Source organism: Gorilla gorilla, chromosome 1 (assembly GCF_029281585.2).
Source record: "Gorilla gorilla gorilla isolate KB3781 chromosome 1, NHGRI_mGorGor1-v2.1_pri, whole genome shotgun sequence".
Lineage (NCBI taxonomy): Eukaryota > Metazoa > Chordata > Mammalia > Primates > Hominidae > Gorilla > Gorilla gorilla.
The window spans coordinates 183,199,455-183,213,137 of NC_073224.2; the positions used below are offsets into that span (position 1 = coordinate 183,199,455).

Genomic DNA, 13,683 nt, shown 5'->3' on the forward strand with positions numbered 1-13,683 from the left:
CTACGGGGACCTTTCAGGGCTGTGGACCAGAGGTAGACATGGCAAATGGAAACAACCATGAGAGGTCACTTGTCCATGCTTTAGCTAGAGAGATCCCATTTGTTTAAACATTTATTTTTGAAGATGGGATTTCCAGGAGTCCAAACAAAATTAGAAATTTTCTGGTTTTGTAAATCACCTTTAATACTTATATTGCATTTAAGGAGCTATGTTTGCTTCTTGAACACAGATAATGTCGAAAATATCACTGAGAAACATTAACATTTTATAATGTATATAAATAACTGGAGGTTTTCTGTAAGGAAGTAAGAAAAGTTAGAAACCTGATGCTATGCCACTAATAAAAAATTTTACAAGATATAAACCTCAAAACTTATTTTAAAATACAATATTTCTGTCCTCTAATACAGTAATATTACCAGCACACTTTTGTGGAATGCCTATGTGCAGAGGGCAAATATTTCATTCAATATCCATAATACACCTTTAAAGTAGATTTTATTATAACTGTTTTATAGAGCAGGAAATGGAGGCTTAAGGTATTTACCCAGTTCTTTATAACTAGAATGTAGAAGAGAGCTAGGATTCAAATTCAAATCTGTCTGACCCCATGTTCCAGGTCTGTCTCATATTCTGTGCTGCCTCCCAGTAGTGTCTATAGTCCTGTAGACACATTTTTCATAAATGTGGAAATAAAGAAGTTGAAGCACAGATTTAAATCATAGTTATTTCTTCCCTCCAATCCAAGTTCTGTATATTGATCCACATTGTATAAAATCAAGGTGGATCTCAGATCTAGTTTTAATGGACCAGGGATAAAGGTAAAAGACATTCTCAGGTAACAAAAAAGGAGGTTAAAATACATCTGCAACCTTCTTTTTTCCTCTTAACAATAATCCCAGCGCTGATTCTCTGTAAAGACAATTGATCCTAAAGATGCCTTTTTTGAAACTTTGGTAAAATTTTCTTTATAATTATCTGAAATGAGATATTTATTCATTTTTGACCAAAGTGGTCTAAGAAATTGATTAGACATCTTTCCATTTTTCCCCAAATTGTTTCTTATTAATAAAATTAATTTACCATAGACCAAATGAGATTGTTAGGCCATTGAAGCATGAGCTCTATGGCATAGCCTATAATTTAAGAAAGTTTCTCTTGATTACTTTATGAAGGGGGAGGGGAACAAAAATATGAGAGAAATTACTGATGCATTGGAGTTTATAATTTTTCTTTTTCAGCAAAATGAACTATTACATCTTTAGAATTATTACAGAGAATATACACAAAAGAAAACCAGAAAATATGCAAAATATTTTTTAGAAAATATGCAACTATGCAAAAAAAACTAGAAAATATGCAAAATAGTCAACCGAGAGAAAACAATTGGGTGGAATGTGCTTATGATTATAATAAATGAGGGGAAAAAAGAGAACTCCAACTTTTTCACTGTCTATGATAACAACTATGTGAATACACATATAAATGAAAAATCAGGAAGACTACCAAATGCTAAGACCTCATTTGTATTAACGTTCAGAGGTTGTGTGTAATTTTTCTCTTTGATACTATCCACATTTGCTGTGATGTAGTTGTGATGCAGCTGAAGTCACTTCAACTCTAACCTAACCTTTAACCCTAACCCTAACCCTAACTCTAGTCCCCTTCAACTGCATCTATAGCAAATGGAACTACCTCATACCAAATGCGGAGAGTACAGAGGGGAAAAGTTTATGAATTTACTCCATAATTCCATTTCCCTTTCTCCCTTTGCAGAGGCAACTCCAATCATGAATTTGTGAGTGTATCCATTTAGTATATTCTTACATTTGAGCTATAAACTCATGTATCTGTTAAGGATATAGTTTTTCAATTTTTGTATAAATGACACTTTATGTTATCCTTCTGCAACTTTTTTTTACGAAGCTGTGTTTTCATATTCTATCTGTGTTGATGTATATGTCATTTGTTCATCATAATTGCTGTATTGTATTTCCTCATATGAACACATCCCAATTTGTTTATGCATTTTCTCGCTAAGGAACATGCAGATTGTTGTAAATTTTTACCATTTCAAATAATGCTTCAGTAATCATTCTCCTACATTTGTAGGTAAATATAAGCAAGTTTCTCAAAGCTATTTACTTAGAAGTAGAATTGCTAAACAATACTAACTAATCAACTTCAGTGTTACTAGATATTGAAAAATTATTCTCCAAAATGGTTGTGACAATTCATACTCTCAAAGCAGTGTAAAGATTTCCTGTTTCTCCATATTCTTGCCAAATAAGGTATTATTTTCAAACTGGGATTCTAGCTAATCTGATGAAGGGTGAACTAAATTTTCATTATCTTGATTTCCATTTCCCTGTTCACTATGAGGTTAGGAGTTTACCTTTATAAGCTATTCAATTTGACTCTTCAGTGATGACTGGAATATACTTTTGTCCAATTTTCTATGGGTTTGTCTTTTTCTTATTGCCAAAGTTCCTGATAGAGTCTAAATATTATTTGTTACACTTTACTATTAAGTATGTTATTTGTTGGAGGGTAATCTAGTAAAGAAAGTTTATCTCCCTGGAATGCTTTTTTGCATATTAAAATAACCTTTTTCACTTTTATTGAAACAATGTGATTAATTACAATGATAGATTTTCTGATGTTAAGCCATCCTTGAGGTCTCGGAATAAATTTCAGTTATTCTTGAGTAATTTTTAATACTGATTAATTCATTTTTCAGCATTTAGTGAATTTGGGCTAAAATCTCTGAAGTGAGATTGAAGTATATTTTCTCTTATTCTTTGATCATTTTGTAGTCTTCATATCAAAATTGTATTATCTTCTTAAAACGAGTAGCGTAGCTTTTCCTCTTTTTCTGTCCTCTAAAACACCTCATTAAAACTTGTCTGTAAAACTATCTGGTAGAGAGCAAGAAGAGAGGCGAGTTAGGGTGGAGGTAGGTACAGGGAAGAGTGGAGGTGTGTACTACTGATAAAAGTTCTTTAATGATTTATTGGCCTATTAGTTTTTGTGTTTCTTTCTCAGTCGGTATGGTAATTTTCCACTTCCCCATAAAGTTGCCAATTTTCTCTAAATTTTTAAAGTTACTGGTAGAGAGCTGATCATAACACTTTCTTAGGTTTCTGAAAGCCTAAAACTATCTCTAGTTTTGTTTCCTTTCTTATCTCTAATTTGTGTCAGTGTATACGCACTCGTGTGTACCCTTTCTCATTTTCTTCATCAGTCACACTGAAGTTGGTCTAATATTAATATACCTGCTTCAGTTTTCTTTGGTACTATTTGGTTTGTATGTCTTTTCCATCCATTTACCTTGGATCTTTGGCTTGTCTGCTGCTTTTAAAAAAATATATCAATTCAGATACTCTTTATTTAATTGGAATAGCTTAATCTATGTGCATTTATTGCAATCCTTGACCTATTTGGAATTTTCCCAATTAAGATTTACTATGCAATTTCTATAATTGCATTTTTTTCTTTCCTTCTTTTTAAAAAATATTTAAGCTTTCTCATTGCATTTTTCCCTTCTGCCAGTTTAGAAGTTAAATATTCTATTTCTATAGTAGTTACAATTAAATTTTGACATCTATAATTTACAAAGTCTAATGTTAATCAAAATCTCCATCCTGCTCGTAAATAATGCAAAGACTTGAGAATAATTTTCATAGCCCTCTTCCACTACTTTCCATATTATTATTATGGAAAATAATAGTCTTAGCTATTATAATTTGAATATTGACTCCTTTACATCATTCTCTTTCTTCTTTCTTTTTATAATCCTTAATATATGTATGTTGGACTTTCTCATTCTATCCTCCCTATCTCTTCTTTTTAAATATTTTCTATCTCTTTATCTCTCTATGCTACATTCTGGGTAACGTCCTCATATCTAAATAATTCACCAATTCTAGGCCAGTGGCTCATGACTGTAATCTTAGTACTTTTGGGAGGCCAAGGCAGGTGGATCACTTGAGCCTAGGAGTTTGAGACCAGCCTGGGCAACATGGCGAGGCTTCCTTTCTACAAACACACAAAAAAATTATCCGGGTGTGGTGGCACACACCTGTAGTCCCAGCTATTCAGGAGGCTGAGGTGTGCGGATTGCTTGAGCCTGGGAGGTTGAGGCTGCAGTGAGCTGAGATTGCACCACTGTACTCCAGCCTGGGTGACAGGGTGAGAACCTGTCTCAAAAAATATATAATAATAATACTAATAATAATAATTCACCAATTCCTTCTGCTGCTGCATCTAGTCTACTTTTCAGCCTCTACATTAAATTTTTTATCTTAAGAACTATATTTTATGATCTCTATAACTCCTTTCTCCAAATCTATAGGGCATTCTTTTCCCTCAGTCTCTTGTTTTTACCTAATGGCTTCTATTCTTCACTTTATTTCTTGGAATACTAAAAACACATGTATTTTAAATTAACGTTCATGTTATTCTATTATTTAGGTCCCCCATTAGTTATTGCAGCTCATCTCCTTGTATGATTTTCAGTTTTCACTATCAGCTTATTTTGAGTGGGAATTTGTTTTCTTTGGAAACTACAGGTGCCGTGGATTGCGGAAGCATCTTTACAGAATAATTTCAGATTTGCCTTTAGAAGAGGGATTTGAATTTCAAGCATCAATTTCGACTTTGTGTCTCTGAAATGGGCAGATTGTTTATTAAACCCCACCTCTGTATTTGGTGCTGAGTTTTCAAGTTTCTGATTTCTCATTGGTGACTCTTTCAGTTCCTATGGCCATAGTCAGATAGCAAACTTCCAAGCTCATTCCCTGGGAGAGTGGACAGATACGTTTAGTACTCGTTTTACAGATGGAACAGCATATTGTAACTCTGGACTTGATGCTGATAGCTCCATTTCAGTTTCCTATTCAGATGAGGCTTATGGTTCAGACTTACCTTCTGACTCAGACATTAAATCCCCAGCTGCCCAGTCATTAAGATTTCTCTTTATCTGGTCTCAATTTCCCTTTGTGTCCCTTGACTGCCATTCTCACTTGCATCTTTAATTGTGAATTTCCTCTGTATGTCTGGCACCTGGGGATTTTGCTTTATTGATTTCTGTGTGGACTGTATAATCTTTACACAAGTCTTTGCATTGCCATCTTTCATCTAGAATTCTTATGCATTTGGAGTAGGGGTAGTGTGCCTCCCATATATGCTTAGGTCACCATATTGGCCAGACACATATTATTTCTCTAATGAGGAAAAAATACAAAAAGCTTTCAAAATGTGTTTTTAAAAATGTTACATTTTAAGTAACCCTTTTTTCTCCAGGCTTTTCAATGCAGAATTTGAAGAACCACATAATTATGAGGCAACAATTTCATATCTGAGACACTCTGGCAACTCCATTAACCTGTGCACTGCAGAAGAAATTGCTGATCGTAAGTCTGCTAAGCCAATTAATAGTGTAACCCTGTGTGGAATGAAAATGTGTCAAAAATGATATTTTCCCTTTAGCTAACTGTAAGTTTAAAAATGCACAGCCATCCTGCACAACCATCTTATTTCTTTTTCTTTTTTTTTTTCTGTGTCTGGTCTCTTAAAAATATAAATAAATCCAGCTGGGCATCAGTGCTATCTCACAATAGCTATTGCTGCCTTCCCAGCCTCTTCTTTTCTCCCCTTTACCAATCGACTCAGCTGCTTTGCCTTTTGTAGATATGAGGGAGGGAAAATCAAGATATGATGATTCATTTTTCTTCCTTCTCTTCCTGTAGAAACTTCATCTCTTTTCTCCTGGTGTCTTTCTTGAAGTTCCCTGGTTACTTGGTGTGTGGAGAGTGAGATAACAGACCATGAGAATTAGGCCCCTGTGTTCAGTCTGAATAGGAGCAGGGGATTTATTTAATGGATCTGACCACTGGCTCAGAGCTAAGTCTTCCTGCCTCTGGCATTGCTGACAATGCTCGGGACATTTTTGTGAGTAAAGAGACCTTCTCATGTAAAAAGATGAGGGAGCAGAGATTATTGCATTTCTACAAGGTACAATGTCCTTGTTCTGCCTGTAGTATCAGCCAGTTCTCTATAAAAGGCATACATTTTAGTGCTGGAATAAACACTAGTATTTAGTGAGCTTGTACTATAGGATACTGTAGTTCTGTGTTAGGTTCCCCGTGTACAGCCCTGCTGATAGAGTGGTTTGATCACCCCTAATGTTTGATACAGGAAACTGAACATCAGAAAGATTGAGTTGCACGAGGCCATAAATATAACATGGAATAGAGTTATAATGTGAAACAGGCTCAGGCTACCTCTAAATTCTATGCTTTTTCCACAAGTTTATGCTACTTCTTATTCAAGGAAGTTTGGCTTCCCTGAAAGCAGGGCTAAAAAGAGATCATCCGGTGCAACTTCTTCATTGTATAGACAAGAACCTCAAGGTTCTGGGAAAGGAAGTCATTTTCCTGGGAATACATACTTAGGAAGTTCATGAGGTAAGGATCACGACCTATTGAAATTTCCCTCTTCTCCCTCAAGAAATAAGGAGTTGGGACCGGGCGCAGTGGCTCACGCCTGTAATCCCAGCACTTTGGGAGGCCGAGATGGGCGGATCACGATATCAGGAGATCGAGACCATCCTGGCTAACACGATGAAACCCCGTCTCTACTAAAAATACAAAAAATTTAGCCGGGTGTGGTGGTGGTGGGAGACTGTGGTCCCAGCTACTCGGGAGGCTGAGGCAGGAGAATGGCTTGAACCTGGGAGGCGGAGCTTGCAATGAGCCGAGATCGCGCCACTGCACTCCAGCCTAGGCGACAGAGCGAGACTCTGTCTCAAAAAAAAAAAAAAAAAAAAAAAAAAAAAAAAAAAAGAAAGGAAATAAGGGGTTGGAGAACTATTAGAAAAACTGCCTTTCTTTTAGACTGGGCAGTCTAGATTCTCCTAAATGGTTTGTAAAATACTAGCCATAGGAAGAGCAACTCTTGACCCTGCCCAGCACCCCCAAAATGCAGTGCTGCCCCATACTCAGAGTATATGGACCCCTTCTTTAGAGCAGGGTTTCTCAATTTCTAGCGTTCATACAAGTCATGCAGGGATCCTGTTAAAATGTAGATTCTGGTTCAGCAGCTCCGGTATGGGGTCTGAGATTGTGCATTTCTAACAAGTTCCTTGGTGATATCAATGCTGCTGGTCTACAGACCACACTTTGAAAGAAGGGCAGTGGGCACCATTTGGGCCACGTTCCAACTATATGCCCTTCTACAAGGCTAAGAATTCACAGAGCCAAATGGATGCTCCAATCAGAGCCTGCTCCTTCTCTCTCTGGACCACGTGATGCCCCTAGAATCCACCCCCCTGCAAGTAGCTCATTTCAAGTGAAGTGGACCTCTGTTTCTGGGAAGATGGAACAGATGTACTTTTGTCCTATTGCTCCTGCTAGGTACAGCTAAAAGCCTCAGGCATTATGTATGTAAAACAAACATAAGAAGACTAGATGACTCTGAAAGGTAGAGAGAAGAAGGTAGACCAGCTAGGGACATCAGGCCCCAAGGAAGGATAAGGTGGTGAGTTCCCTGGTTTTCTTCTTGCCTCGAATATGTCAGTTTTGGAGGTAAAAAAGTTAGCAACTCAGAAACACCAGTGGGCACAACAACAGCTTCAGCTGAAGCCTGCTCTTTCTAGCCAAACAACCAGGAAAAGGGAAACCTAGAAAGACAGAAAACCTCTAGACAATAACTAGTCTACTCCAGCCAAACATCATAGAAAAAAATGTAGCCCACCACCAACAGCAATGCTGAATGGGGAGCCTGGACATCTACCCTCAGCAGGCTGCAATGATGCACCCAACTCCTCCACTGGAGTGATGTCAGAGAAGGTCAAGTAGGGAGCTGGGATTTCCACCCCTGCCTGGTGGTAATAAAATTCCACTTAGTGTCCATAAAGATTATGTGAGGAACTTTGACTTTCACTCCCCTTCCAGCAGTAACAAGATGCCCTTCTCCCTACCTCAAAGGATGGTGTCAGAGGAGACCTAGTAGAAAGGATCTTCATAACCACCCAGCAGTAAGAAGGCCACCCTCTCCTTATAGTGTCAGCAAAGGCCACGTGGGAAGTAATAACAGGGCACTCCTACTCTTTCCAGCTAAGATGTTATCAGCAGAAGCCTACTGGAGGGCCAAACTCCTTCCTACTTCTGCCCAGCAGTGATGAGGTGCTGTTTTCTTACTTGGGTATTGTTATGAACTGATTGCTTGTTACCTCTAAAATGCTGAAAACCTACCCCCAATGCAATGGTATTTAGGAGGTGAGATCTTTAGGAGGTAGTTAGTATTACATGAGGTCATGAGGATGGAGCCCTCTCAAATGGGATTAGTGTCTTTACAAGCATCCCAAGAGAGATTGCTTTCTTCTTCTCCATATGAAGGCACAGTGAGAAGACAGCTGTCTATGAACCAGGAAGCAGGCCCTCACCAGAACTGAATCTGTTGTCACTTTGATCTTGGAACTTCCAGCCTCCAGAACTGTGAGGAATAAATTTCTGTTATTTATTAGCCATGCAATTTATGGTATTTTGTTACGGCAGCTGAAGCTGAAAAAAAAAATATATATCTGCCAAAATTGAGATGGCTGAAATACTAGAATTTTCTGACTAAGACTTTAAAGCAGCTTTTATAAAATTTTCCAATGCATAGTTATGGACATGCTTGAAATAAATGAAGAAAAGTCTTATCAAAGAAATAAAATGTCTCTATAGAGAAAGAGAAATGTAAAAAAAAATGACAATGTTAGAACTAAAAAACAAAAAGGTCAGTGGATGTGCTCAACAGCAGAATGGAGGGACAAAAGAGTCAATGACTTAAAAATAAACAATAGTAACTACCAAATCTGAACAAGGAGAAAATAGACTGAAAAAAAAAATGAAAAGAGCGTCAAAAAATTGTGAGACTATAACAAAAGATTTAACATTCGTGTCATTAGACTTCTGGAAAGAGAAGAGAAGGCGTGCATGACTGAAGAAGTACTTGGAGAAATAGTGACTGAAAACTCCCCCAGTTTGGCAAAAGACATAATATGAGTCAGGAGCGGTGGCTCACACCTGTAATCCCAGCACTCTGGAAGGCCAAGGCGAGTGGATCACCTAAGGTCAGGAGTTCAAGGCCAACCTGGCCAACATGGTGAAACCTCGTCTCTACTAAAAATACAAAAAAATTAGCTGGGTGTGGCAGTGGACACCTGTAATTCTAGCTACTTGAGAAGCTGAGGCAGGAGAACCTCTTGAACCCAGGAGGCAGAGGTGGCAGTGAGCCGAGATCACACCATCGCACTCCAGCCTGGACAATAAGAGCAAAACTCCATCTAAAAAAAAAAAAAAAATAGACATAATATGACAACAGATTCAAGAAACCAAGCAAATCTAAAAGAAATGCAATCTCGCGAAGAATCATAATCAAACTTCTTAAAGACAAAGAAAAATTCTTGAAAGCACGTAGCAGGAAGGAAACAATAAGGATAAGATTAGAAATAAATGAAATGAAATGAAAACAAAAAACAATAGAGAAAATCAGTGGAATCAAAGATGTGTTCTTTGAAAAAAATCAATAAAATTGACAAACTTCTAGCAAGGTTGAAAAAATTGATAAACGTCTAGCAAGGCTGAAAAAATAGATAAACTTCTAGCAAGGCTGAAAAAGAAACAGAAAAAAGATATAATATTAAGACTGAAGCAGGGATATCATTATAGACCCTGTAGATATCAAAACAATAATAAGGGAATATTATGAACAACTCTCCACATTTAAACTTAACAACTTAGATAAAAAAAAGGAACAATTCCTCAAAAAGCACAAATTACCACAACTCACTCAAAATAAATAATTTGAATAGCCCTGTAACTCTCAAGAAAAACTGAATGCATAGTTTAAAAACTCCCCCCAAATGAACTCTAAGTCAGGTGATTTCACTGAAAAATTCTATCAGGCATTTAAAGATGAATTAATACCAATTTTATACAATCTTTCCCAAAAATGGAGGAGAAAACACATTTTTTTAAAGCTAGTATTACCATGACCATGATATCAAAACTAGACAAAGGCAGTACAAAAGAAGAAAACTTCAGATCAATATCCTTAATTAGCATAGTCATAAAAATCCTCAACAAAATATTAGCAAATAGAATTCAGCAACATAGAAAATGAATTATTCTTTATGATTGTGTGGTTTATTCTTCATTTGGTTGTGTTATATAAGGGTGCAGAGATGCAAAGCTGGTTCAATATTCAAAAATCAACAAAATCACCATATTGGCAGGATAAAGAAGAAAAATTAGACAATCTGTGCAGAAAATAATTTAACAAAATACAACCTCCATTTATGATTTAAAAAACTGTCATAAAATAGGAATAGATGGGGACTCTATTGTCTTCCTCAACTTGATTAAGAACATGTACAGGAAGCCTACAGCTAATCATGATACTTAATGGAGAAACACTGAATGCTTTTCCCCTACTACTGGTAACAAGGCAAGGATGTCTGCTGTTACCATTGCTATTCAACATAGTGCTGGATTTTCTAGCTAGTGCAATAAGGCAAGCAAAGGAAATAAAACGTATACAGATAGAAAAGGAATAAATAAAACTATCTATTCACAGTGGCATGATTATCTAGATAGAAATTCCCAAGAAATTTACCAAAAAAGCACACAAAAACCCTCCTAGAACTAATAAATGATTTCAGAAAGATTGTAGGATACGAAATAAATGTACGAAAAAATCAATTATATTTCTGTATATCAGGAATGAACATACAAATACTGAAATTGAAAAATATATCATTTATAATTGCTTAAAAATAGATATGTGTTTATATTTAAATCCTACAAAGCATGATAAGGCCTAAAAGCTTAAAGCTATAAAATTCTGATTAAATCAAAGAAAATCTAAATAAGTGGAGAGACATACCATGTTTATGGATTGGAAGACAAAACACAGTAAAATTAACAGTAAAAATGTCAATTATCTCAAAATGATACACAGGTTTAATAAAATTCCTATAAAAATCCCAGTAGGATCTTCTGCAGATACAGATAAGATTATCCTAAAATGCATATAGAAAGGCAAAGGAGTTAGAATACCTAAAAACAATTTTGAAAAATAAAAGGGAGGCATTAGTATATCAGTTTTAAGAATTATCAGGATAATAATCAAGACTATGTGGCATTGGCAAAGAGAGACACGTAGAACAATGGAACAGAATTGAGAATTCAGAAATAGAATTATACAGATATGCCCAACTGTTGTTGTTATTTTTTTTAACAAAGATGTAAAGGCAGCTCAATAGAGGAAACACAGCCTTTTAAAAAATGGTGTTGGACCAATTGCCATAGGTAAACAAAAATAAATTTTGGCTTAAGTCTCACACCTTATACAAAAGTTAACTTAAAATGAATGTTTCCTCTTTGTTTTTTGTACACCAAAGGTGAGACATCTAAATGATACCTTTCAAAGAGGCAGGGAGAGAGAGATGGAAGAGAAGGAGAGAGGGAAGGCAGGAGAAAGAGGTCAAGGTGGTTGGCTTTTGCTGTTGCCTTCGGGTGACTGTCCCTTGAACAAGGCCAAGAAAACAGGGAAGACCATCCTTGTTTAGTGCTTAGCTCAGCACTGGTGCCTTTGGTGAGGTTTCATCTCTTTTATACAGAACTTGGGATTGGGCATACATGATTCAGGCTGTTCTAAAAGCTCTGCAGAATTGTCCTCAGAGGTCATATAGACTAGTGCTTTGCAGACTGTACTTCTAGGCCCCAGAGAATTTTTTGAAGAGTCTTGGAGACTCTTGGAGATACCTTCAGAGTTCTGTTTACACTTCTGCATAACATTCCATTTAAATTAATAAAGCCATGGATGGAAGAAAATTTGCAAGCCATTTCTTACCTGAGTGATCTTAGACAATTTACTTCACTTGTCTGGCTGGCTGTTTCCTCGTCAGTAAAATTGGAATATTAGTAGTGATTGTCATTGAGAATTAAATGAAATAATGCATTTAAATGCTTGGCATAGTGCCTGCTATCGATAAGTATAAAAAATGTTAGTTTCTTTTAAATTATTATTTTTATTATGTTAGTAATAAACATTTCACCTCCAGGTGTAAAAGAGGTAATAGGACTTTTCCAAGATCATACAGACAGGATGAGGAGAAGGAACAAAAGGCCTCCAAGACATGACCGTGTTGTGACACTAGCAGTTGGAGGGTTGCTGAGGACCATCTTCAGATATTTGTCGTTTCTCTGCCCACACAATACAACTAATCAGTGGAGAGAGGGTTATATAACTCTGTGCAGAAAGTAAGCGAGGACTCTCATGCTGTGGATCACATGCTCTTGTCATAATTCCTAGTCCATTTCTGATCCTTTGGGATGTAGCCCTTTATCCTCTATATTCCTACCTTGGAATATATGTTGGAATTCCTACCTAAGTTTGGATAGCTTAGCTTGCCACGAAAGAACCTCCACTTTGTTAAAAGGCAGTAACAACATTTTGAATACATTATTAATTGAATGTGGATTATCTTTGTTTACTAGCCATGGCAAGTAAGGATTCTCCTGGCTTTGGTTTCATCATTTCTAAGACAGAATAAGTAATAATATCCATCCCAAGGTGGTTAGGAGAAGCAAATGAGCTCATGGTTTGTTTTTGAAAAGCGTAGACAAGTAAATAAATTGGAGTAGAAAGAAGGAGATTATTATTTTTAAAATTGGGAAGCAAATTCATATCAGGAATGGTTATTGGGCAAACTGTATCACAAACAGGTATTTTTAAAGTATTAATAAGTGTACAATTACCTAATTTAAAGTATTATGTGTACAATTACCCAAGTTGAAATACATATTATTAATTATCCACGTAGAATTTTAGGTCTGTGTCAACAATTATATGCTGATAGTCCCTAAACAAAACCTAGCATTTCATTGATTTTGTCAGTGTATTATACGTTTAGAATAATAAAAGCTTGGAAATGCAACATATTGTTCAGTCAGTTTTCTAAAGCTTCAGGACTTTAGCAGCAAGAAAGAGAAAAACAGAGGGAGGAGTCCTACTTTTATGCACATATGTTCATTAACAGTAGGGATAATACTTTTATAAATAACTTCTAAGCAAAGAAAACCAAACAAACAATTTTATCAAAAAACATTGCCATTTTCTATACAATGTCCAGTGTTCTGCTAGGTATGTTAAATTTCCTTTTTTTTTTTCTTTTTTTTTTTTTTTTGTGATGGAGTCTCCCTCTGTTGCCCAGGCTGGAATACAGTAGCGCGATCTTGGCTCACTGCATCCTCTGCCTCCCTGGTTAAAGCGATTCTCCTGCCTCAGCCTCCAGAGTAGCTGGGATTATAGGCCTGCCACTGTGCCTGACTAATTTTTGTATTTTTAGTAGAGATGGTGTTTCACTATCTTGGCCAGGCTGGTCTTGAACTCCTGACCTTGTGATCCACCTGCCTTGGCCTCCCTAAGTGCTGGGATTACAGGCATGAGCCACCGCACCTGGGCAAATTTCTTACATTATTTCCTTGAATCTCCCCATTAACTCTGTAAGGCAGGTACCAATTGGTCCATTTTTATAGATGAGCAAGCTGAGGCTCAAAGAAATGAAGTAATTTGTCTGAAATACCCTATGTAGGAGTGGCAGAACAGTGTTTGAACTCAAATTCTTGTCAT

At 36.5% G+C, this 13,683-nt stretch overlaps 1 protein-coding gene across 2 annotated transcripts in view; it reads left to right on the top strand.

Annotated features, from left to right (window-relative positions):
- Window positions 1-13,683, top strand: part of FYB2 (FYN binding protein 2) — a 100,919-nt gene that overhangs the window by 46,028 nt on the left and 41,208 nt on the right. For both annotated transcript variants that reach the window (XM_004025867.5, XM_063698345.1), the window contains exon 5: window positions 5,305-5,414. In XM_004025867.5, the coding sequence (XP_004025916.4) occupies window positions 5,305-5,414 (110 nt within the window). The remainder of the gene's footprint in view (window positions 1-5,304; window positions 5,415-13,683) is intronic.